The sequence below is a fragment of the Ziziphus jujuba genome, chromosome 1 (genome assembly GCF_031755915.1).
Source record: "Ziziphus jujuba cultivar Dongzao chromosome 1, ASM3175591v1".
NCBI classification, from domain to species: domain Eukaryota; kingdom Viridiplantae; phylum Streptophyta; class Magnoliopsida; order Rosales; family Rhamnaceae; genus Ziziphus; species Ziziphus jujuba.
The window spans coordinates 31,329,316-31,353,542 of record NC_083379.1 but is presented as its reverse complement, the minus strand read 5'-3'; the positions used below and the strand labels follow the sequence as shown (position 1 = coordinate 31,353,542).

General features: G+C 34.1%; 2 protein-coding genes across 3 annotated transcripts; both read left to right on the top strand.

Annotated features, from left to right (window-relative positions):
• The first annotated feature begins 90 nt into the window (after window positions 1–90).
• On the top strand, window positions 91–6,440 carry LOC107427610 (uncharacterized). 2 transcript variants are annotated; one of them, XM_025079008.3, is made up of 7 exons: window positions 247–386; window positions 702–759; window positions 3,124–4,125; window positions 4,347–4,520; window positions 5,203–5,345; window positions 5,926–6,036; window positions 6,161–6,440. In XM_025079008.3, the coding sequence occupies exons 3-7, from the start codon at window positions 3,124–3,126 to the stop codon at window positions 6,240–6,242; spliced, it is 1,512 nt and encodes a 503-aa protein (XP_024934776.3). In that variant the 5' UTR covers window positions 247–386; window positions 702–759; the 3' UTR covers window positions 6,243–6,440. The 2 variants fall into 2 exon arrangements, with proteins under 2 accessions (XP_015893482.3, XP_024934776.3); XM_016037996.4 differs by lacking the exon at window positions 702–759 and having other exon boundaries at window positions 91–386.
• Window positions 6,441–7,230: 790 nt separating this feature from the next.
• Window positions 7,231–10,134, top strand: LOC112490494 (receptor homology region, transmembrane domain- and RING domain-containing protein 2-like). Its single transcript, XM_060813713.1, has 7 exons — window positions 7,231–7,345; window positions 7,463–7,635; window positions 8,248–8,330; window positions 9,029–9,106; window positions 9,665–9,775; window positions 9,885–9,974; window positions 10,116–10,134. The coding sequence occupies exons 1-7, from the start codon at window positions 7,231–7,233 to the stop codon at window positions 10,132–10,134; spliced, it is 669 nt and encodes a 222-aa protein (XP_060669696.1).
• Window positions 10,135–24,227: the final 14,093 nt, after the last annotated feature.

Below are 24,227 nucleotides of genomic sequence, written 5' to 3'. Positions count from 1 at the left end.
AAAGAGAGAGACAAGGAATATTTAAAAAAAATAAAAGAATAAAAAGTCTCTAACCCCAAAGACACGAAAGTTCACAAAAATAATTGAATTTGAAAGAAAAAGAAAGAAAGAAAGACAGAAAGAAGCTCATTTTTGAGTTGGTATGCTTCCATTATCATCATCATCTTCTTCTTCATCTTCATCTTCATCTCTCAGCCTCTCCTTCTGAGTCTCTCTCTCTCTCTCTCTCTCTCTCTCTCTCTCTCTCTCTCTCACAAATGGGTTCGAGCTGTAGTCGAATGGGGTCGCGGATTTCTCGCCCCCGAACCAACCGCAACACCAACCGCTCCACTATCCCCTCTCCCATCTGTGGTGGTGGTGGCTCCGCTTCTCGCGCTACCCATGAGGTACTATCATCTCCGTTGCGTTGTTTCTAACTTTTACCTGAGTCAATTTATCAATACCCATTTCGTATTTTTCATCCTTTTGATCAATATGGATCCAGAATTCTTATTTTTTAACTTTTAGATGATTTGGGTTTTAATCATTTATTGCTAAAAGTCGGTCCCATATCTAATTTTTTTTTATTTTTATAATTTTTAAAAGAAAAAAATACCAAAAATTTTTAATGAAATTTCGACCTTCTTTTTTTTTTTTTTTTTTTTCCTTTTCTTTTTGGGGATATGCTTCATCAATTTGAATTGAAAGGGAAAATTTTTTAGTTTCATGTGGTATTTGGAGGATTTGGAAAACTGGTGTAGAAGATCGGCCTCTTAACTGGTAGTTTCTCGATTGTCATGTTATCTTTCATTTCTTGTTAGTTTGTTTTGTTCTATATATTCGAGACATATATTAATTAAATTAATTATGGAAGTAATTATGTTATGTGGTTATGTGGTTATGTGGTCGTGGTTTAGAAAGTTGAGGCGGGCTCTACCATTTTGTTTGCTCTATACATTTTTAGGATTGGTTACATGAAGCATGAATGAAGTAAAATGGTTATAGTTTGGTATATGCAATCTTGAATGCTTAAGAATTTAGCCCCAATTTATGCTTTTAATCTTTTGCACTTGGCTTTTAGTATTCAGTAATAAAAAATTTGGCCTCATTAATGAATGGCCAAAAGACCTCTATAGAATGCTGCTTTAATGATTCATATTGGTTATTTGAATCTCAAGACAAGGTCTACAAAGCTTGGTAATCCTAGTTTTACCGCCATCTCTTCTTAAGCTGGAAACCAGCCTCGACACTGAAAGTAGTATCTAGGTGAGTTGCTTGGTTGAAGTCTTGAAGATACTGATTGCAGACTCGACTGGGAAACAGTGAAATAGACATCTCCCTTTTAGCCTAGAAGTGAATCAGTTGATTAGTGTTGGTTATAGATTGACACGCTTTGTATTTAAATTATTTGCTCATTGTATTAGTCTCTTACCTGCCTAAGGATTTGTCTACAATTTTATTATGTCTTTTTAGTATAATGTGTACTTATTTTGGTCCATTAATATTGAATTTTGGAATTGTTATGCCTTTGGTGATGCTGAATTTTTTCACCCCTGAAGTTGAGCCTGGCTGCTAGTTACTGTAAATCTGTAATATAAACGATTAGGAAGTTCTTGTGTATTTACTCTCGATGAAGTTTGCTTTGGGAGATTCTTGTTTGCCTATGCATTTTATTTAGGGGCAATGGCAACATAACTTTACCTGTTTTACTTTTGAGTTGAAGGAAAGCAATATAATCACTAAATTTTTAGCTATGTTACTTGGACCCTTCACTTTGTTCCACCATACCCATGTCAGAAACTTGGACGCTGATATGGATATGGCTGTTGGACACTTCAGATATATGGAAAAACTTTGAAAAACAGACAGATCAAGCCCAGCTGGTTCAAAGATGTTATCAAACCCAGCTTGATAGTTGAAGACTTAAATGCCTGTTTTGGTAGTCCTTTTGTGAATATGTCTGCTAATTGTTACTTCATGAATGGTTGTGAATCTGCACCTTCAAATTCAGCTGGTTGTTGTCCATCACTTGCTGTCTGAAGAGCACGATTAGTTCTGTTGGAAAACTCTGTGTTCTTCAGATTTGCAGGCTTGCCATGAAGCTTCCAACATGTTTCCCTAGTGTGCTTCGGCTTGTTGCAATAGTCAGACCAAACTTTATCATTCCTTTCTTCCCCCATCTTGGAAGCTTTTTGTCCACTTATCAAGACATTCTCTGACATTGCTGAATTCATAGCACAATTTTCCCCTGACTGGTAGACTTCTTGTCTTCCCATCATCACATTCCTCCTGCTCTCTTCTCTCCTATATAAGCAAACACTTGATGGATTGTGACTACTGCAAATAATTCTGCCCATTCAGCCTGTGTATTGTTATTTGAAGTGATGGAATTTCATGAACAGCTTGTTCAATCAACTGCTGAGGCTTTGGAGAATTGTTTCTGAATGATTCTGCCCCACTCCTCCCAACATGATTACACAGAGGGCCTTTGAAAGATAGAAGATGTAAAAACAAGTGATAGATACCTAAGATTTAACTAGGTTCTGATACCATGACAAACGAAATGGAGAAAATTCAATTTCTATTAATTGACTTCTATAAGTATTCCTGGTACAGACTATATATAAATATGCATAAGACAGTTACAACAATATCCTAGTTGAATTTGGAAACTAAATTTAAGCAAGAGACATCTTAAATAAATTTCCTAGAGATTAGCTCTTTTTATATATTTCTATGCATAATAAGATCATAACAATTTTATTATTAAGGTGGTCTCGGAGTGCCATGGTTGTACTAGTCAGTCAGTGTTTCCTGCCATGTTTCAAGGTGCTTTACAGGTGCATATCTGTTAATCTATGTATGGAAGTGTTGTATGGCTATATTTTTAACATGAATATAAGTAAGTAGGAAAAAAACAGAAGGTAGACCACCGGCAAGACTACACTCAGCCTTCGTTTCAGGCAACTAGACTTGAGTAATCATGAAAAAAATGAATGCCTAATTATAATTTTATGAATAATATTTTCAACATCGTAAACTTTACTTAAATTCTCCAGTTCTAGTACTTTTAACATGAATTTTGTCCTAGTTAGTTTTAGATCTTAAAGTAGAGCCTGAATTGCTGAATTTCCTTTCCTGTAGATGGAAAATCATCCAGCTGAGTGTCTGGTTAAATCTGCAGATCGTTGTGCTTCAGACATCCATGAAATTCAGGACCCTGGACTGGAATCTCCATTGTTCACCGGAACGGAAACAGTATTTACCACCCCCAGTACTGAAGTTGATTCCAGATCTGAAAGCACTTTAGCAGCTGTTGGGGATGCTTCTTTTGAAGGTGGTTTAAGAAACGTTGAAACAAGTAACCATGAAGTATTCTTGTCTGAATGTAAGGAGCTAATGTCTCCTCATCAGGTAAGTGCTGATTATCAACATGCTGGCTCTGGTAGGGATAGTAGTGCTGCATCTACTTCTTTGTTTAAAGAGCAAGAATCTTCAGCCCAAGTCTCTACAAATGATTTGGCTAACATAGGTTCTGTTAATGGTGTTGAAAACACGATCCACAGTGTTGTATCTAAGACCTGTTCCGAGGTTTTGCATCCAAGCAGTTCAAATTCTCAGGGACTTGACAATTTATGTTCTGATGGAGCACCTGTTGAGAATCACATGTCCGAAGTGATGGCAGTCTCTGATTCTGACACTAATTCTGTTCATGTTTCCAATGCACCGGTAAATTTACCATCGCTAGAAAATGAACCTCTTCAAGAGGCAATACCTTCAGAATTAGGAATCCTTGTGTCCAATAGGGAACGAGGCCGTGTCGACGGTGGTGTACTTCATGTGGATGTTGTTAGTATTTCTTCGAACATTTTCCCTAATAGCAATCCTGATGCAAACAATCATGAGGCCAGAAGGAATAGTAGAAGATTGTTTTGGGATGCATTTTCAAGACGCAGTTCTAGAAGGCTTATTGATTCTCCAACCATTGTTTTCTCAACGGATGATGCTGAGGACATAGGATCTCATGAGAGATGGCTAGTTGGTTTGAGTGGTGACTTTTTTGATGATGGGAATATAGCTGATTCTGGACGTTTGGGAAGTAGAATTCCAAATTTGACTGAAAGACGAAGGCACTCAATATCTGAGGTGATTATCTACAAAATTGAGAAATTTTTGCTTGTCTTTCATTTATTAGTCAATCTACTTTAGAAAATTATGCTTTCATGGAATATGTTCCTGTTGTATTATGTTAATTAAGTTAGACCATGGATGTTGTTGATTGGAAGTTTAATCAGTTAAAGTTGTAATTTGTACTTTATGCCTCCTGCATAGTTTTTTATGAAACATATGTGCATAATTCCTTGCAGGTCTGGGAAAGACTTCGCGGTGGCCTTGATGAGAGCAGTCGACGGAATGCTTTTTGTCCATCAGGTCTTCATCCTGATGGTACATGCTCATGTGAGTCATTCTTGATGACTGAAGAGTCCACTACTCGTGCAAGTATATCAAGAATTGTCATGCTTGCTGAAGCTTTATTTGAGGTAAATTGTTTCCCTTCTTGGATGCTTTATTTTCCTGGTATTGCCGTATCGATATCTTTTTGTATTATTTGTGATAATATTATTCTGAGAAGATATTAGAAAGAAAAAAAATTACAAGTTCTTTCTTTCCTGGAATTATAACTTAAAATTTTTTGAGTTCCATAATTCATATCTCATGTGACTATTCACAATTTTGGAACCTCTCTCTCTCTCTCTCTCTCTCTCTCTCTCTCTCTCTAACAGTTTCAGGTTTTTCATTTGATATCTAAAATTTTTTTGAAGGAAGTCATGTCTTTCAAATTACTCGAAGACACTTTTGACCTGCATGTATTTTGACCTTATAAAACGCAATATATACAACTACAACCCAATGTATACAAATCCCATCTCTGACCTACTTCTTTGCATTGATAAGTCCTTAAATAACTTCCTAAGGGAAATTACAATATAACTGGGAAAAAAAAAAAAAAAACTATGAAATTATAATCATATCCTTCTTAATTTTTTGATGGAGGCCTTTCAACACAACAGTCTTCACTTCCTCATTGGTCTCAACTGAATTGATTTGTTTCAGATTTGAACCCCATCTAACTTATTGCTATTTATTTATTTCATTATAAAGTTATGGAATCTTTGAATGTTTGTGTGAATTTTTTAGTATTGCATAATCTATGTTCTGCAGGTTCTGGATGAAATTCATCGCCAACCTGTCTCACTTTCCCTGTCTATGGTCTCAAGTCCTGCCCCAGAATCTGTTGTTGACTCATTTCCACTCAAGAGTCACAAGAAGGTTGATGCAGCTGAGGCTGGTGATGATGTTAAAGAGTAAGTTGAACCAGTTGAATTCTCATAAATTTGTTAAAGTTGCTAAAAATATAATTAGTAAGTGGACCTAATTAAATAGAACAAGATGATATGAACACACACCGACGCTCCACCTCATGTTAATACCCTTCCAATAACTGGAAAATGGAAAAGAACGGTGGCATTATGTTCATAGAATAAGCAATAATAGATAAGAAAGTTACAAGATTTTAACATAGGAAAATAAACATTAAGACTTTGATTACATGTTAAAATAGTAAGCTGTTAGGAAGCGTGCATAAATGTTTATATCCAGATAACACAAACACATTAGCAAATTTGAATTAAGTTACATGTTCCCATACCTGTGTTGTTGGTCTGTGGAGGTGGGCTCCAAGTATGTTGCTGATAGGTGATTCCTAGTATTTTTTTTTTTTTTTTTGGGTTTTTTGTTGTTGTTGTTGTTGGTGTTGTCAGTATAGCGGTGTGTTTTTCTTATGTGTTGCATGTAACTTTAGATATCTTATTATATTGATTTTAGTTACTGTAAAATTATTTGTTTTACTTTTATTTATGACCATACTAAGTTTGGTTTTGACAGGTGTTATATTTGCCTTGCCGAGTATGAGGATGGGGACAAAATTCGAGTTCTTCCTTGCAGCCACGAGTATCACATGTCATGTGTGGATAAGTGGCTTAAAGAGATACATGGGTACCGTCATCGCTGCTTTCATTCATTTATTTATTAGTGTTTCTTTCCCTATGATTTATACTGATAATCCTTGTAACATTGTGTGATCAATTCCTCTTACTCTTTACTCTCTCTGCTCTTTCAGAGTATGTCCACTTTGTCGAGGAGATGTTCGTGATGGTTCCTCGGAGTGTTCTGTATCCAACTCTGAGATACCTTCTATTTGACAGAGTTGTACATATTAATGTAAATAGTAATAATTTTTTCCTTCTCTTTCTATCTAATATGTATGTTTAAAAATTCATTTGTATCTGAATTTCTGAAATCTGCATCTTGTAGCATCTTTTCTCGTGATGCGGTTTTGTAGTATTTTTGTAGAAAAATTTTAGCGAATGAGATATTGGTGGATCAATATTTTAGTGTCATATATTCGTTTTCAATTGAAAAAAAAAAAAAAAAAAACTCCGAATGTGTTTTCTTTGTTTCCAATCAACAGAAGCATTAACTTCAGTAAACTGCTTTATATGCTTAGCTGTCTATTTAACAATATGCATTTGGAACTTTAATGTGGTATGCAAACGGGATTATAAAAAGGCCCATTAACAAATTATAATCATCTTTTCTCTGAATTATGTGAAGTAGAAATTCATAATTCAGAACGAAATTTGTCAATTTTGTTAGCATTTTCTACCTTCAGTAATAACACCATGAACTTCGAGTTCAAAACAAGCTGGATGAAACCTGGAGAAAAGAAAAATTGCACTGCTGAAATGACATGTTCACCAATAATGTCCTAACATTTCTGATGAAAAGACATTTGGAAATCAATCCGGACCAGGAGTGCTAGATGGATTTAAGCCAAAAATAGCAGATCTAATTTCCTCGGGAGAAGGAACAACAATCAAAGAATCATTCTCCACTTCAGTAACCAAACACGGAATAATCTTAGAGATTAAATCATGATCCAAAGAAACTGAGCTAGAAGAGGCCAAAAATAAGATCTTGATAATAATCAATAACATGCTAATGGATGAGAGTGGGACCTGAAGTAACCTCCCCATTAGTGGACATGCTAACCATCGACTTATTAACCTTCCTAAAACGAATCAGAGCCTGGTGAAAAGCTGAATTTCTGTTCCCCTCGTGAAGCCAACGAACACGGCATTGGTTTTTCATCTGGAGTTCTTGACAAAGAAGAAGGTGGTCTAGAGAAACATGAGCATCCAACTCTTTCTTAAAAAGATAACCAGAGAATTCAAAGTTAGCAATGGAATTATGAATATTGAACCAGAAAACTATGCTTTCTTGGAATATTTTCTTGTTGTATTATGTTAATTTAGTTAGATCATGGATGTTGTTGATAGGAAGTTTAATCAGTAAAAGTTGTAATTTGTACTTTATGCCCCTGGATAGTTTTTATGAACCATATGTGCATAATTCCTTGCAGGTCTGGGAAGACTTCGAGGTGGCCTTGATGAGAGCAGTCGACGGAATGCTTTTTGTCCATCAGGTTTTCACCCTGATGGTTCATGCTCATGCGAGTCGTTCTTGATGACTGAAGAGTCCACTACTCGTGCAAGTATATCAAGAATTGTCATGCTTGCTGAAGCTTTGTTTGTGGTAAATTGTTTCCCTTCTTGGATGCTTTACTTTCCTGGTGTTGCTATATGTATATCTTTTTATATTACTTGTGGTAATATTATGCTGAGAAGATATTAGAAAGAAAAAAAATTACAAAGTTCTTTCTTTCCTTGAATTATAACTCAAAATTTCTTGAGTTCCATAATTCATATCTCATGTGACCATTCACAACTTTGGAACTTCTCTCTCTCTCTCTCTCTCTCTCTCTCTCTAACGGTTTCAGGTTTTTTATTTGATATTGTAAATTTTTTTTTTGAAGGAAGTCATGTCTTTCAAGGTACAAGACACTATTGACCTGCATGTATTTTGACCTTAAAACGCAATATATACAATGTGTACAACTCCCATCTCTGACCTACTTCTTTGCATAGATACGTCCTTAAATAACTTCCTAAAGGAAATTAAAATATAACTAAAAAAACACTATGAATTATATCCTTTTTAATTCTTAATTTTTTCATGAAGGCCTTCAACACAACAGTTTTCAGTTCCTCATTGGTCTCAATTAAATTGATTTGTTTCAGATTTGAAGCCCATCTAACTGATTGTCATTTATTTATTTCATTTTGAATGTTTGTGTGAATTTTTCAGTATTGCATAATCTATGTTCTGCATATTCTGGATGAAATTCATCGGCAACCTGTCTGTCTCACTTTCCCTGACTATGGTCTCAAGTCCTGCCCCAAAATCTGTTGTTTGTTAGTGCTATCATATATGAACAATTTACTTTGCATCAACCATATCAGTGTAATCCCAAGATCTTTACACACATAATTATAAAAACTGTATTTAATTGAATTACTAACCTTTAAGTGCAGCAATTGATTTATCAGAATCTACTTACAAAATAGAACACAGTAGTAATAAAAGTAATGCCTAATGGATACACTACTCTTTAACTTTTTCTCCTCAGGTTTTCACCAAATAGATATCATAGATACCTCAAAACTCTAATCTCAATTGTTATGAATTGTATTATTACACACGACTTATTCCTAACTTGTTTATTTATATATATATATATATATATACAAAATAATTAGTAAAATAATAATAATAATAATAAAATAATAAAAGAATAATAATATAATAATAATAATAATAAAATAGGGAATAAGTCAATTGAGCTTATAGAGAGAATAAATCTTTCAGTCCAATAGGCTAACTGAAATATTACAGAAAGTGTGTGGCCAAGGACTTTACTAAAAAATTCAATAATAAACCAGTTTCATTACTGATATAAATAAGCCCTGTAAATGAATTACATGATTATGACTAATTCACATAAAATATCCAACAGTTTTTTTATGAATATGTATAGATTTTGGGTTTATAGCGCTACAAGATATGTTTAACTGTTTATATTTGATAGCACTGACATTGTTGACTCATTTCCACCTAAGAGTCACAAGAAAGTTGATGCAGCTGAGGCTAGTGATGATGTTAAAGAGTAAGTTGAACTAGTTGAATTCAATTAAATTTGTTAAGTCGCTAAAACTATAAATTGTTAGAAAGTGGACCAGATTAAATGGAACAAGATGAGACGAACACACACCGACAGTCCCTCATGTTTATACCTCTCCAATAACTGGAAAACGGAAAAGAATGGCAGTATTACATTCATAGAATAAGCAATAATAGATAAGAAAGTTACAAGACTTTAACATAGGAAGATGAACATTCAGACTTTGAGTCCAAGTTAAAAGAGTAAGTTGTTAGGAAGTGGGCCTAAATGTTGATATCTAGACAACACAAACACATTAGCAAATTTGAATTTACATGTTCCTGTACATTTGTTCTTGGTCTGTGGAGGTGGGCTCCAAGTATGTTGGTGCTAGACGATTCCTATTTTTTTTCTTTTGGTTTTGTTTTGTTTTTGTCAGTATTGTGGTGTGTTTTTCTTATGTGTTGCATATGGTTTTAGATGTCTTTTTATATTGATTTTAGTTACAGTAAAAATTATTTGTTTTACTTTTATTTATGACCACACTAAGTTTGGCTTTGATAGGTGTTATATTTGCCTTGCCGAGTACAAGGATGGGGACAAAATTCGAGTTCTTCCTTGCCACCACGAGTATCACATGTCATGTGTGGATAAGTGGCTTAAAGAGATACATGGGTACATTCATTTATCCATTAGTGTTTCTTTACCCTATGATTTATGCTAATAATCCTTGCAATATTATGTGATCAATGCCTCTCACTCTTTACACTCTCTGCTCTTTCAGTGTATGTCCACTTTGTCGAGGAGATGTTCATGACGGTTCCTTGGAGTGTTCTGTATCCAACTCTGAGATGCCTTTTGTTTTGACAAAACTGTGCATATTAATATAAATAGTAATCATTTTTCCCTATTCTTTCATTTTTTCCTATTCTTTCTTTGTAATATGTATGTTTAAAAATTCATTTCTATCTGAATTTCTGAAATCTGCATCTTCTAATCTTTTCTCATGATGCAGTTTTGTAGCATTTATGTAGAAAAATTTAGAAATTGAGATATTGGTGGATCAACATTTTAGTCCCCCATATATTCGTTTTCAATTGGAGAAAAAGGCCAGAGAATGATACATTTTGATTTCTTTGTTTCCAACCAACTTAAGCATCAACTTCAGTAAATTGCTTTATATGCTTAGCTGTCTATTTAACAATATGCATTTGGAACTTGGATGTGGCGTGCAAAAGGGATTATAAAAAGGCCCATTAACAAATTATCTCTTTCATGAATTATGTGAAATAGAAATTCATAAAATTGAGCGGGTGAAACGACATTTACAATAAAGTGAGTTAATTGCAGCAATTTCCAGTGGCTCATTCGGGAGCGTCTGATTAATCGCATATGAGTATGACGGCATTCTGGTGTTTGTTGTCTTCGTCTATTATTCATCTATGGTGGTTTCCTCTCATATTGTAGGTTAGATAGGTACAAAAAACGACAAACAGTGACAAGTGTATGGTTTTTATAGGGTAAATTTACATATATTCTAAAAAATCCCATTTTATTACGAAATAAATAATTAAAATTTTAAAATTGAATAAATAAATAAATACATCAAGCAAGAAAAAATACAGGTAAGGATTTATCATGAATTAATTGCAAAAAAAAAAAAAAAAAAAAAAATAAAAAAAATCAATTCATTTATAATACCAAAATTATAAATAACATAAATATTAAAATTTTAGGTGTTATATATTTAATAAATAATCGATCACACACTGATTCAACAGGTGCTCTAATACCTATTTTTGAAATCATACAGTGGAAGAAAGGATCACATATTGAATAAAGCATTTGGTAGATGTTTTTCATCGTCTATTAAATTTGATATGCCCCTTTCTCTTATAGTAGTGATAAGTAAGGTTTACTTCGATCTTGACCGGCCACCACCATTGTTATTATTATTATTTTGATCTTTAGATGATGTTCTACCTCTAACAACCAAATGCTCTTCGGAACTCCCAAAATTATTATTGTTAGAACTGCTAGTCAACTCTTTATCAAACAACTCCTTAGAATATAAAAAAGCCTCAAATTTTAGATTTTATTACTGTAAATCAAAGTTTTCCTAAAATTTTTATACGATGGAGGTAAGGAGCACAGTAATATTACGGCTTGATCTTCATCATCATATTTAATGTCCATGTTTGCCAGATCTAACAAAATAGTAGAAAATTCATCTATGTGCGTCTTAATAGATGTATCTTCAGCTATTGAAAGGGTGTACAGATGATGCTTTTCAATCAGTTTCATAATGAGATTCTTTGTGATGTACAAAGATTCCAACTTATCCTACAAGTCCTTTGCTGTCTTCTGATCAAGGACCTCTCTCAAAACTTCATTGGACAAGCTTAACTGGATGGTGGATAGGGCACGCTCATCAACATCCACATTCTGTGTTAAAATCGCCTTCATCTTGACTTGCCACATGGAGAAACTCGTTTTATGCTCAAACTTCTAGATGTCGAATTTGTTGTCGCCATGATAGAAATTCCCAAATAGATTAGTATGGCTCTGATACCAGTTTGTTAGGATTTACGGAACAAATCTATTTAAGAATAATCAAACAACAAAGAAATAAAGTGAGAAAGAAAAATAGTGACAGAAAGATAAACGTGGTTTGGTGATGTGCCTGTGCCCACAGAAGAAGGTAATATTTGTAATCCACTATAAAAAAGAACGGTACAAGATTGGTGGAAAAATAAACTCTTAGAAAACTTTAAACCTTAATATATACAGTCATTCAAATCTCACAATGCGTTAGAATACCCTAGCAATTGATATAAATGGGTATTTATATGAGAAAACAAAGCTGGGCCTGAAACGGGTCCAAGATTTTGAGTTATTTTCTAACACCATTAATTTTAAATTTGATATATAGGATACATGTATCCACCACCATACCATACATTTATAAACATATATATATAGATATATCTCGTATAGTAGATGTAGAGAGAGATTGGATAGATATATAGTATATAGCAGATGTAGAGAGAGATTGGGGTGCCTGAGAGACTTGTATTCAATTAAATTGCCTTTGATGAGCAATTTGATAAGCGAGAGCCTTGTCGTTGGGCATAGGTTCAACATAGCAATGCTGAGATAAGTGGTATGTATATCAAAGCTGCTTTAACAAAAAACATACTGGTATCAACTTATATATAAGGTAATTAACCTGTATAAATACATATATCAGTCCTAATTTGAAAAACAAAAAATTAATATAACAACCTTATAAGTAAGCTCTTGAAGATGATGTATTCGTTCTCGATCCAGTTGGAGAAATAGGAAAGAACAGGATTTGAATGCTTGGTGGCATACTCTACTATAGCTTTCTCGTATTCCTTTGCATCGGCAATCAATGAATAGTTTCAGAACACTTGAAGTGTCTTGAGGATCCAAGTTGTGCAGTATATGGATGAGCCTTTTGGAATATTCAGTGACTTTGGTGAGACAGTTTCTTTGCAGGATGCAGTTGCAGACGCATTGGAATGAAGTGTTGATAGTCCACTCCGCACCGGAGAAGATCTTATGAGCAATGGGAGATCGAGTTTCATCCTGTTCATAATCCCTTTTTATTTGCTCACCACTGTCCAAAAGCTCCAATCCGATGTGTAGCAAGCTTTGATTTCGTTCATGTATTTTTCTCTGTTCGTCTTCTGATTTGAAATTGACTATTTTAACATTCTCTACTTCTTGATGATGAACCAACTTTGCTAGACGCCGCAGCTCTTCCCCTTGGAGAAAAACTATGAAGAAAGAGAATGCAAGAAAAGAAGAGAAAAAGCAAGAAAGTAGATAAGAAAATTTGAGAGAAAGACCAGGAGTTTCGAGCACTCTCTGTTTGATAATTCTGCAGGAGCTATTTATTTATTTATTTATTTTACAAGTCTGATATTACACTATTTATAGTCAAAGCTAAACCAGGTTAAACTACCCAATGTAAGACTAAAGCTAACAAACTAATAACTAATTACAAGCACGTGATAAGCCACATGACCTCCTTCAACTATTGTGACGATCTGGCAATGTGATAACAGAACCTGAGCTAAGCTGGCATTTCTCCACAATACGCCTCCTCAAGCTAAAGGTACCTCTGCTATCTAAAAAAAACTACAACATTGCAGATTTCATGACTGGGGGGACTTCACTCACTTTTAATTTGTTCCTTAGAAACTGAAAACATGAAGTACCCAATGGTTTGGTAAAAATATCAGTAACCTGCTCCTTTGAAGGCATATAACGAATCTCAATTTCTTTGTCTAACACCTTATCTCTAATAAAGTGCAAATCAATCTCGATATGCTTAACACAAGCATGATGCACTGGATTAGATGCTAATAATGCTGCATCAATATTATCACTCCATATTATTGGCCTTTGAAAAAAAAACTACAATTCTTTAATAAGATTTTTTAGCCAACATAATTAAGCTATAACATGAGCCAAGACTCTATATTTAGCTTCTGTGCTTGATCTAGCAATTATGTGTTTCTTTTTAGAACTCTATGAGATCAAACTTGCTCCCAGAAAGATACAGTATCCACTTGTAGATTTTCTATCATCAGGATACTAGCCTAATCTGAATATACAAATGCATGTAATACTAACTGATTTGAAGCTTGCAGCTGAAGACCAACATGTACAGTACTTTTTAGATATCTAAGTAGTCTCTTGCAAGCCTCCCAATGTGCTCTTGTAGAAGCATGGAGAAACTGGCTTAACTTGTTCACTGAAAAAGAAATTTCTGGCCTGATTATTGTCAGGTACTGAAGTGCTCCCATAGTGCTTCAATATAACTTAGGATTATCAAATATTTCACCATCATATAAAGACAACTGCCTGCTAGTTAATATAGGAGAACAAACTTCTTTTGCACCATCCATTTTAGTTTTCTGTAACAAATCTCTGATGTATTTAATTTGAGTTAAATGCATAATACCTCCAAATCGATGAACCTCAACTCCAAGAAAGAAATGTAAATCTCCAAGATCCTTGAGAGGAAACTCTGCATTCAAATCTTTAATAAGCGGATTGATAAAAACGTAATTGTTCCCTGTGACTATTATATCATTTACATACACTAGTATCATAGCAGAGGTTGTATCAGTGTTAAACAAGAATAATGATGTATTAGCTTGTGAGTTCTTGTATCCTTTTTGAAGCAACACTCTTTTAAGTTTTTCAAACCAAGCTTGTGGAGCTTATTTCAAATCATATAAAGCTTTTTGTAACTTGTAAACATATCCTAGATTTAATGAAGAAACAAATCCCTCAGGCTGTGACATATACATTGTTTCATTGAGATCTCCATTAAAAAATGCATTATTAAAATCTAGTTGACGAATTACACAATTTTTTGAAAGAGCTATTGTCAAAATCAATTTAATTGTAGTTGGCGTAATCACCGACTGAAAGTTTCAAAATAGTCCAATCCTGGTGCTTGTAGAAAACCATTAGCAACTAATCTAGCTTTATACCTTTGGACAGTACCATCTGCATTATATTTCACTCGGAATGCCCATTTATTTCTAACAACATTCATTTCAGAGGTATAAGGAACTAATTACCAAGTATTGTTTTTCATTAAAGTTGAATACTCAAGCTCCATAGCAGATTTCCATTGTGGATCAAGAAGTGCAGCTTTGACTATTTTTGGTTCAATGATTGTGTTTAGAGAAGTAGGAGGTAAAGGATGCCATTCTTAGATGTAGTTATCATAGGATGGAAAAATTTAGTTTTGGGTAAGGATTTAAAAGAGTGAAAATCTATGCGTGAACCAGATAAAACTGGTTGGTCTGAATTAGATCAAGAATTTTGTTTAATAGAGGGTTCAATACTAGAAGCTAATTTTGAAATATCAAAAGAAGAAGAAGAACAATCAGATAGTGGAGAGCAATTATTTGGAGACCAAGTAACTGAAGAAATTTTGGAAGAAATGTTATGAAATGAAGATTTATTTTAGAAGAAGAAACAATATTTTTGGAAGAAGAATTTAGTTCAAAAGAAGAAATATTTTGAGAAACTAAATTTGGTAAATATGTATTTGGAAGAGAAGTAGTAATTTGAGTAAGATCAGACAAGGGAATAGAAGAAACATTTTTATATATAACAAACAATGGTGCATCAGACGATAAACAAGAAGAAAAGGTTTCAATTTCGTTATCAGAAACTGAAGGAAAACTAGTAAGAAAGGGGAACTCAATTTCATGGAACATAACACTATTGGTAATATACACCCTCCCAGATGGATGTAAACATCGATAACCTTTATTATCAGGGCTGTATCTGATACGAATCTAGGACAACCTGCGACTAAACCCGTATTATATTAGTCTGCATCTAATTATGTTCAAGTTCTAATGGTCACCTTAACCCATAACCAACCTGTGATTAGAAACCTTGGTATAATAAAGATGCCACAATAAGTGATGGATATCCTATTGATAAGTCAATTAAAACACTCATTCACTAATGGTATTTTAGGTGTTCAAAGAGAACAAAGAGAATTCAATCTCACAAATAATTTTCTGCATAAAAAATGTACTGTATATTATTGATAAAACAAGCCTTTAAATAGGCTGGAAAGTTACAAAATAAAACCCTAATTATCTAGGTAAAATCGACCACCTAAGAATAGGAAACCTAATGATGGTCGAAAATCACCTCTTTCCTAATTTAATTTGGATTAATTAATTCCTTAATTTTCAAATAGGAATTAATTAATTTACGATGAAAATAATAAAATAATAAATTTCCTAAGTTGATTTTTCCAGCAAATAAATAAATAGAAATCAAATAAAAGACTAATTTTGTAAAACAAAAAGTCAAAATCAAATTAGAAAACTAGTTGACTAGTTTGACTACTAAAGCATCTTTGACCAATCTCCAGCTTGTTTGGGCTCCAAATTAGCTTCCATATGCCATTTAGGATGCCAAATATGATTAATAATGATTCTCACACGTTGCCCCTTGATTGGAATAAGTCAAACAAGAAGAAAAGTCAAAGCCAGCAGCTAAACAACACATTTTTGGCCAAATTGAGATGCTGTCCAAACAAGTCCTTTTTAGATGCTTTTGATTCTGCCTTGGCTAGATTACATGTCCTCTTAATGATATTCATTGAGTTCATGAAGTGTTGGAACCATTCCTTGCTACTCGGAGTCCAAATTTGCACGAAAACAACTACCCGGGTTCGTATCGGCTTCCACCACTCGGATGCTTAGAACAGACTTTGTATCTTTGGGTATGGACAAGCTCTTTTGAGAATTAATTACTTCCTATATAAATGCTCCCAGGTTTTTCTTAAACCTCTTGGATTGAGCTCTAGTGATCGGTCCGGTCTTCATTCGTATTGTGTCGGCACCCCAGTGGGTTGTCGGTTGTGTTGGTTCGGGTGGATTCGCATCATTCCCCTCCTCTTGAAAATGATTTGTCCTTAAATCAAGATCATCACCTGCAGAAAAATGAGATATCAGCAATATTAAATGGCACTAACATTGTACTCACCTGTTAAATCAAGTTTGTAGGCATTCTTGTTAATTCGCTCCAAAACTTGAAAAGGTCCATGCACACGTGGCATAAGCTTTGACTTTCTTTATTTTGGAAACCTCTCCTTTCGTAAGTGCAAACAAACCAAATCTCATGGATCAAACATTATCACAGCAAAATAGAGAAATACATGCTCATTATGACAAAAAGTACACTTTTTAAAGTTAGCAAATAATCTCTTCCAAATTTTTAACTTTCCACAGAATAAAGTTCTCAACAAGGTAGATAAAGTTCTATACAACAAAAGCATTTTTAAATAAGCATTTTTATAATTCATGACCAGTGATGGTTTTTTACTGAAGATGGCTTTATTAACATCCCCAAAACTAAGATAAAATTTTTCATTTTTCCTCTCTTTTCTTTCTTTTCTTTTCTCACTCACGGATTCAATGGGTTTTACATCACTCTCGGCTTTTGCACCAAATTCCTCACTCAACCTGGGTTTTAGAGGACTTACCTTGGACAGCAAGCTCACATTTTCCCTCTTGAATGGATGGTGAAACCGTTGGTGCCATATTAACCTTCTCTTTGAGCCTCTGGGCTTCCCTCTTTTGTTGCATTTGTAATTAGTCTCTAAAAACCTCATTCGGGGTCAATGACTCCAGCTTAACCTTCTTGCCTTTAAACTTAAAAACAATGGAGTTTTCTCTCCCATAATGTATTCCATCTTTATCAAATTTCTATGGCCTCCCCAATAATATATGACTAGCATGCATAGGCATAACATTATACAACACAACATCCATATATTTATCTATACTGAATTTTACTTTGACTTATTTATTTACTTTCATCTCTCCACTATCATTAAGCCATTGTAATCTATATGATTCTGGGTGTTTAATAGTTATTAAGCCTAATTTATCAACTACCATGCTACTAATTACATCTGCACAACTCCCACTATTCTATAATCATACTACATATGTTACCTTGAATTTCACATAAGATATGGAAGATGTTTTCTCTTTAAATTTGATCCTCATCTTTGTATACAGTAAGGACCCTCCTTGCAACTAAGCTCAAGTCAGCCCTTGAAGGTTTGAGTGTTTTGGATTCCTCATGCTCGTCCCCTCCAAGTTCTTCATCATCCAATTCGGCCTCTCCCCCACTTTCCTCACTTTAGGATTCTAGTTCACCATTACCTTTCATTCTTCTATTCTTGCATTGATTGACAATGTGTCCTCATCCCTGGCATTTAAAATAAACAATTTCTCAAGATCTTGAAGGTTTAGGATAAGATTTACCTTCACTTTTGTGTGCTTGGACAAATTTGGTTTTGGCTTCCTTCTTTGGCCGATTGAAGCTCTCCTCACCTTGCTTCGGTATTAGCTTTGAATCATAGATGGGATTGCTTCTCCAAGCACTTGGATTTAACCTCCCACTATTTCTAACTCCTCCAAACCATGAGCTTACCTTCCTTGTGAATTGATTTTCAATTTTGATGGCCACATGAAGCATCTCCTCCAATTCTTCATATTGTTGAAGCTCCACTTGGTTGGCTATATCATGATTCAAACCACCCAATAACCTTGCCATGGTTGCTTCTCTATCTTCATTCATGCTTAATCTCATCGTAAGCATCTCCATCTCCTTGTAATAATCTTCCACGGACCTACTTTCTTGTGTCAAAGATTGTAACCTTTGATGTAGCAACCTATGGTAGTGAGTCGGTAAAAATCGCTTCCTCATGGCTCCTTTCATTTGTCACCAAGTAGTAATCAATTCATCACCTACTCTCCTTCGGGTATTTTATTCATTTGTCCACCATTGGAGTGCATAATGTCCAAATTCCATTGCTGCCAATTTAACTTTCTTGGCCTCCGAATAGTTATGACAATAAAAAATCATCTTCATTTGCTCCTCCCATTCCAAATAAGCTTCCGGGTCACTTTTTCCCATGAAAGGTGGAATGTTTACCTTGATATGTCCAAGATCATCATCTTCCTCCTGTCTTGGACAGCATACGTTTCATCCATTCCTTCCTTGAGATCATCTCCAAAATGTCCCTTTTCGAACTCCTCTCTAGGTCGTCCACAGCCTCCTCAACCTCGACCTCGGCCTCCATGAGCATCAAACCTTGTATTTGGCATTCCGTGGGATGTTTCTAATCTGTCCATCCTTTGATTTATATGGTCAAATTGAGTGTTCATTCACTGCAATTGTTTCAAGACAGCCCTTATGTCCGTTTGCTCACCACTCCCCGTAGCTTGGGAATCACCATGGAATCCTACAGATTCTTCTTCATTAATCCTTAGTGGGTAATCTCCTCTTCTCAACCTTGAATCTGCCATGTTAGTATGAACAGCAAAAAATAAAATAGAACCTCACCAGAATCACTCCCTTACGTGTTTCACTCAATCAAGGTCTCGACACTCGTGTTTTCACACTAATTTCGGCTTTTACCTTCTTTTAAGCTCATCTTGCCTTTTCTCACTCAAAGTTCTAATTAAAACACCCATTGAACAGCAATTAAAGTATGTTTTAATTAAACTTATCAACAAAACAGTAGCAAAAAGCAAGCAATACCGATGAATTTAACCAAATCTAGTTTTTGGCTTTGCTGGGCAAAATAAGGCAAATTAACAAGGAAAATTTCAGAATCAATAAGAACTGGACCAGATGGTAAGAAATTTAGGATTCAAGAATAAAAATTTATAAAAAGAATTTCAAACACGAACAAGAATCAATTTGAACAAAATTAAGGAATAGTGTTGTTGTTCTTCTTGTAATGCAAGTTTTTGTATCAAAACCTTTAACTAATTTTAATCCAATATTTTTAGCGCCTAAAATTTCAAATATCCTGCAGCAAAAATAAATCTCCAACAACTACAAATATTGAATAAATAGTCAACAATTCAGCAATCCAAAGAAATTTCCAGCAAACAAATTTCAATACCCAATTCAACAAAACTGGCCTTTTTTTTTTTTTTAAATTCAGATTTTTTTCTTTTCTTTTTATTTTTTTACTCAAAAAATATAATCTCAACTGCAGTAGCAAGAATTAACAATCAAATTGCAATTTCAACACCAAAAACTCAACAAATGGGTGACCACCAAAGTTCAACTTCCAAATTTTGTAACTTTTTTTTTTATTCTGCAAACCACTCTCTCTCTTTTTTTTTTTTTGAATGTCTGAATGCAAATAATTAAGACCAAAAACAGCAAAGTAAAATCAACAATAAACTAAATTACCAAGAACAATAATGAAAGACAACCAACAAACTAGGAAACAAAAATACTATAGAACAAAGAAAACCTAATTTGACTAGGAATGAATTTTTTTTTTTATATGCTGAATGTGTATGATGATAGAAGCAACCTTAACCTAATGCTAAAATTGTATATTAACACAAAAAAAATAAAGAAAATAAAGATCGATCAAACCTGAACAAAATTTAGCTCTGATACCAAATGATGCAAACCTACGATGACCTGCTCCTAAACCCGTATTATATTAGCCTGAATCTAATTATGTTCAAGTTCTAATGGTCACCTTAATCCTTAACCAACCTGTGATTAGAAACGTTAGTATAATTAAGATGCCACAATAGGTGATGGATATCTTATTGATAGGTCAAACTAAAACACTCATTCACTAATGGTGTTTTAGGTGTTCAAAGAGAACAAAAAGAATTCAATCTCACAAATAATTTTCTGCATGAATAATGTACTGTATGTTATTGATAAAACAAGCCTTTAAATAGGCTAGAAAGTTACAAAATAAAATCCTAATTATCTAGGTAAAACCGGCCACCAAAGAATAGGAAACCTAATGATGGCCGAAAATCACCTCCTTTCCTAATTTAATTTGGATTAATTAATTTCTTAATTTTCAAATAGGAATTAATTAATTTAAAATGAAAATAATAAAATAATAAATTTCATAAGTTGATTTTTCCAGCATATAAATAAATAGAAATTAAATAAAAGACTAATTTTGTAAAACAAAAAGTCAAAATCAAATTAGAAAACTAGTTGACTAGTTTGACTACTAAAGCATCTTTGACCAATCTCCAGCTTTTTTGGGCTCCAAATCAGCTTCCATATGCCATTTAGGATGCCAAATATGATTAATAATGATTCCCACATGTTGCTCCTTGATTGGAATAAATCAAACAAGAAGAAAAGTCAAAGCCAGCGGCTAAACAACACATTTTTGGCCAAATTGAGATGCTGTCCAAACAAGTCCTTTTTAGATGCTTTTGATTCTGCCTTGGCTACATTCCATGTCTTTTTAATGATATTCATTGAGTTCATAAAGTTTTGGAACCATTCCTTGCGGCTTGGAATCCAAATTTGCACGAAAACAACTACTTGGGTCCGTATCGGCTTCCACCACTCAGATGCTTAGAACAGGCTTTTTATCTTCGGGTATGGACCAGCTCTTTTGAGAATTAACTACTCCCTGTATAAATGCTCCTAGGTTGTCCTTAAACCTCTTGGCTTGAGCTCTAATGATCGGCCCAGTCTTCATCCATATTGGGTCGGCATGCCATCGGGTTGTCGGTTGTGCGGGTTTGGGTGGATTCGCATCAGTGTCCTATAAACAAACACGTGGTTATATGACACTCAAACTTGTTATAAGATCTTAGATTTGGAAAACAAGCACATTCAAAGACCTTAAGAAAAGTATAATCGGGTTTCTTGTGAAATAATATTTCATAGGGAGAAAGTTGATTAAGAACCTGAGTTGGCAGTCGATTGATCAAGAAAGAAGCACAGTGAAAAGCTTCCCACCAATAAATCAGTGGCATATGAGCCTCAGCCAAGAGACAGAATCCCAATTCAACAAGATGTCTGTGCTTCCTTTCCACTTTTCCATTTTGTGTATGAATATATGGATGGCGTGGCTAAAGATAATACCCAATTTTGAAAGCTAAAGGAGAAAAGATCTGAATTCTCCTCCCCAATCAGCCTGAAGAACTTTGATTTTCCTATCAAACTGCCTTCCAACCATAACATGAAACTTGGAAAATAATGCCAAAGCTTCTGACTTAGTTCTTAAAGGATATATCTAGACATACCTTGAGAAATCATCCAAAAGCTGTATATAATACTTGTACACTTCCTTGGAAAAAACTGAGACAGGCTCCCATGAATCTGTTTATATGATTTCTAATGGTGCCGATGTTATAGAAGTATAGATAAGAAAATTTACTAATGATTTTTACCAAGTTGACATGCATCTCAAAAGAACTTATCTTTATTAAGAAATATCTTATTACAACTTTTGGGGACTTCCAATGTAATTTTGTTATTTGGATGTCCTAGTCTGTTAAGAAACAATGCAAACTCTGAAGTATTAATGTTGTGGCAGACAACACTTTTTACAACTAGAAAACAATCAGATGAAGAGGTACATGCTAAAGGAGAGAAAATTGATCCACCAACAATATTAAAGGTGTCAACAATAGGTTTACTAGTACCATTTGACAAGCAATAATCCTTATTATAATCTTGACTAGATCCAACAACACAGAAACTTGTAAAAACTTTATTTACTTGTGTTCTCCATCTTCTAAAACTCCTTTAAGTTCAAGTCTGCCCATTTTGTCCTCGATAAAACAATAGCTGTCAGTAAATTCAGCAACTAAACCATTATCTTTAGTTAGTTGTGAAATACTCAACAAGTTTTTAGCTAAACAAAGCACAATCAAAATATTGTTGAGTCTTATTAACATAGACATTGAAGGTATAAATGTGTTACCAATACAGGTAATATCCACATTCTGTTCATTGCCAACAACAAGTTTGTTATTTCCTTGATATTTAATTTGCCCAAGAAGACTGTCACCATCTCCAGCTATATGGTTAGTAGCTCCACTGTCTAAGAACCAGAAGGGATTTTTATCGACTGTTACAGACACAACATTAGCAAAAGAGTTGGGAGAAATGGATAGATTGCTCATATTAGCTTACATTTGAGGCATTAAAGGATACCATATAGAATTTAGTCCAACTGAAGATGATACGTGAGCACCAAAGTGATTTTGACCATTTTGAACATAAAACCCAGAAGGCTACTACTGCACTTGACCAGAGGGATTGTTAAAATTACTAGATTGTGATGAGACACCACAGTTAAAAGGATTAGACAAACCAAAAGTAGAACATGTGGTAGTAGACTTGAAGTAATAATCCCAGGAAATTGTTCTAGTGTGACAATTGGTCTCACATTATAACTACACAAAAAGTTATTAGGAAAACCAGGTTGTAGATTCGTCTAAACACTAGCAAAGAAATTCCTAGGACTTGTCCTTACAGCATTAAAGCTCGGCTACGGAAAGATTTGCTGAAATGGTTGAGCATACCTATAATAGCAAACATCACCAACATATCCCACCATTTTACACACTTAACAAACGGGTTATTTCCCTTGCCTCTACCAAAGGTAGCTTTTCCCCGAGCATTGTAACTCTCATTAGGATTATTATAGTTGCCAACATATCCTTTGTCAAACCTATCTCTGGATAGTAATTACGACCAATATTGCCATTGTTTCTATAAAACTAAAAATTACTCCCAGATGTGTCAATATTTTCACGAACTAAATGAACATATTGATTATCAAAGCTAGGAACATTAGAAGCAATTGTTGGCCCCAATGAAGTAACAGAGAAATCAATAGGATTTTAAACCATATTTGTTGAACTCAAACCAGTATTAGAAACATAATTTATCATATTTGCTGAGTGAGAGTTACCAATATTCATAGAAAGAGCAAAATTATATTCTTCTAACTTGCTTTCATATGCAAGTTGCCAGGATCCGTCCAAAATTCCTTACCGGAACCCTAGACAAGCCTTGATCCCAAGAAAATCCTACTGGACCCTCCAATGAAAAATCCGGCAGAACCTCCCCTAAGGGTTAGACTTACCATAAAATTTTCCTGCACGAAAAACACTTTTAGAAACATCCGCTTATTCCTCCCACCTTACTCCAATTTGTTTCCACAAATTTACAGCACTCCAAAATAATAACAAGGAATCAGTAAGCAATTAAACAAATATTTGTCCAATCCGTATACAGAGCATTATACAAGTAAATATGAAATTAATACAATGACAGATGAAGCAATACAAGATGGAGAGGAAAAAGGAAAGAAATGCTTCTTGGACTTTCGGCAATGAACTGAGACGTCGAGCTCGCCCCGGAAGATCAACGTCTCCCAACCTAGACCTAGGGGAATGGAATTTAAAAACATGAGATGCTAATCATTTCAGTGAGTGACCCAATCTATTACACAATTATAATATTAATAATATAACAATAAAAGAAACTTAATTAATCAATCCCAAACAATTAAATAAATAATTATAATAAATATTTGAAATAATGTTTTCTCTCAAAAACCTTTACAGTTCACTCAGTTGGAAAAGTTTTCTTTTTAAAACATTTTCACAAAACCCAATAATTGTACCCCAAAAATAAGGAATAATTAATTAAATAAATTATAAATAAAATACATTAAATTAAAGATCTAGAATGTATAATAAGAAATAAGAATAATTTTAATAAC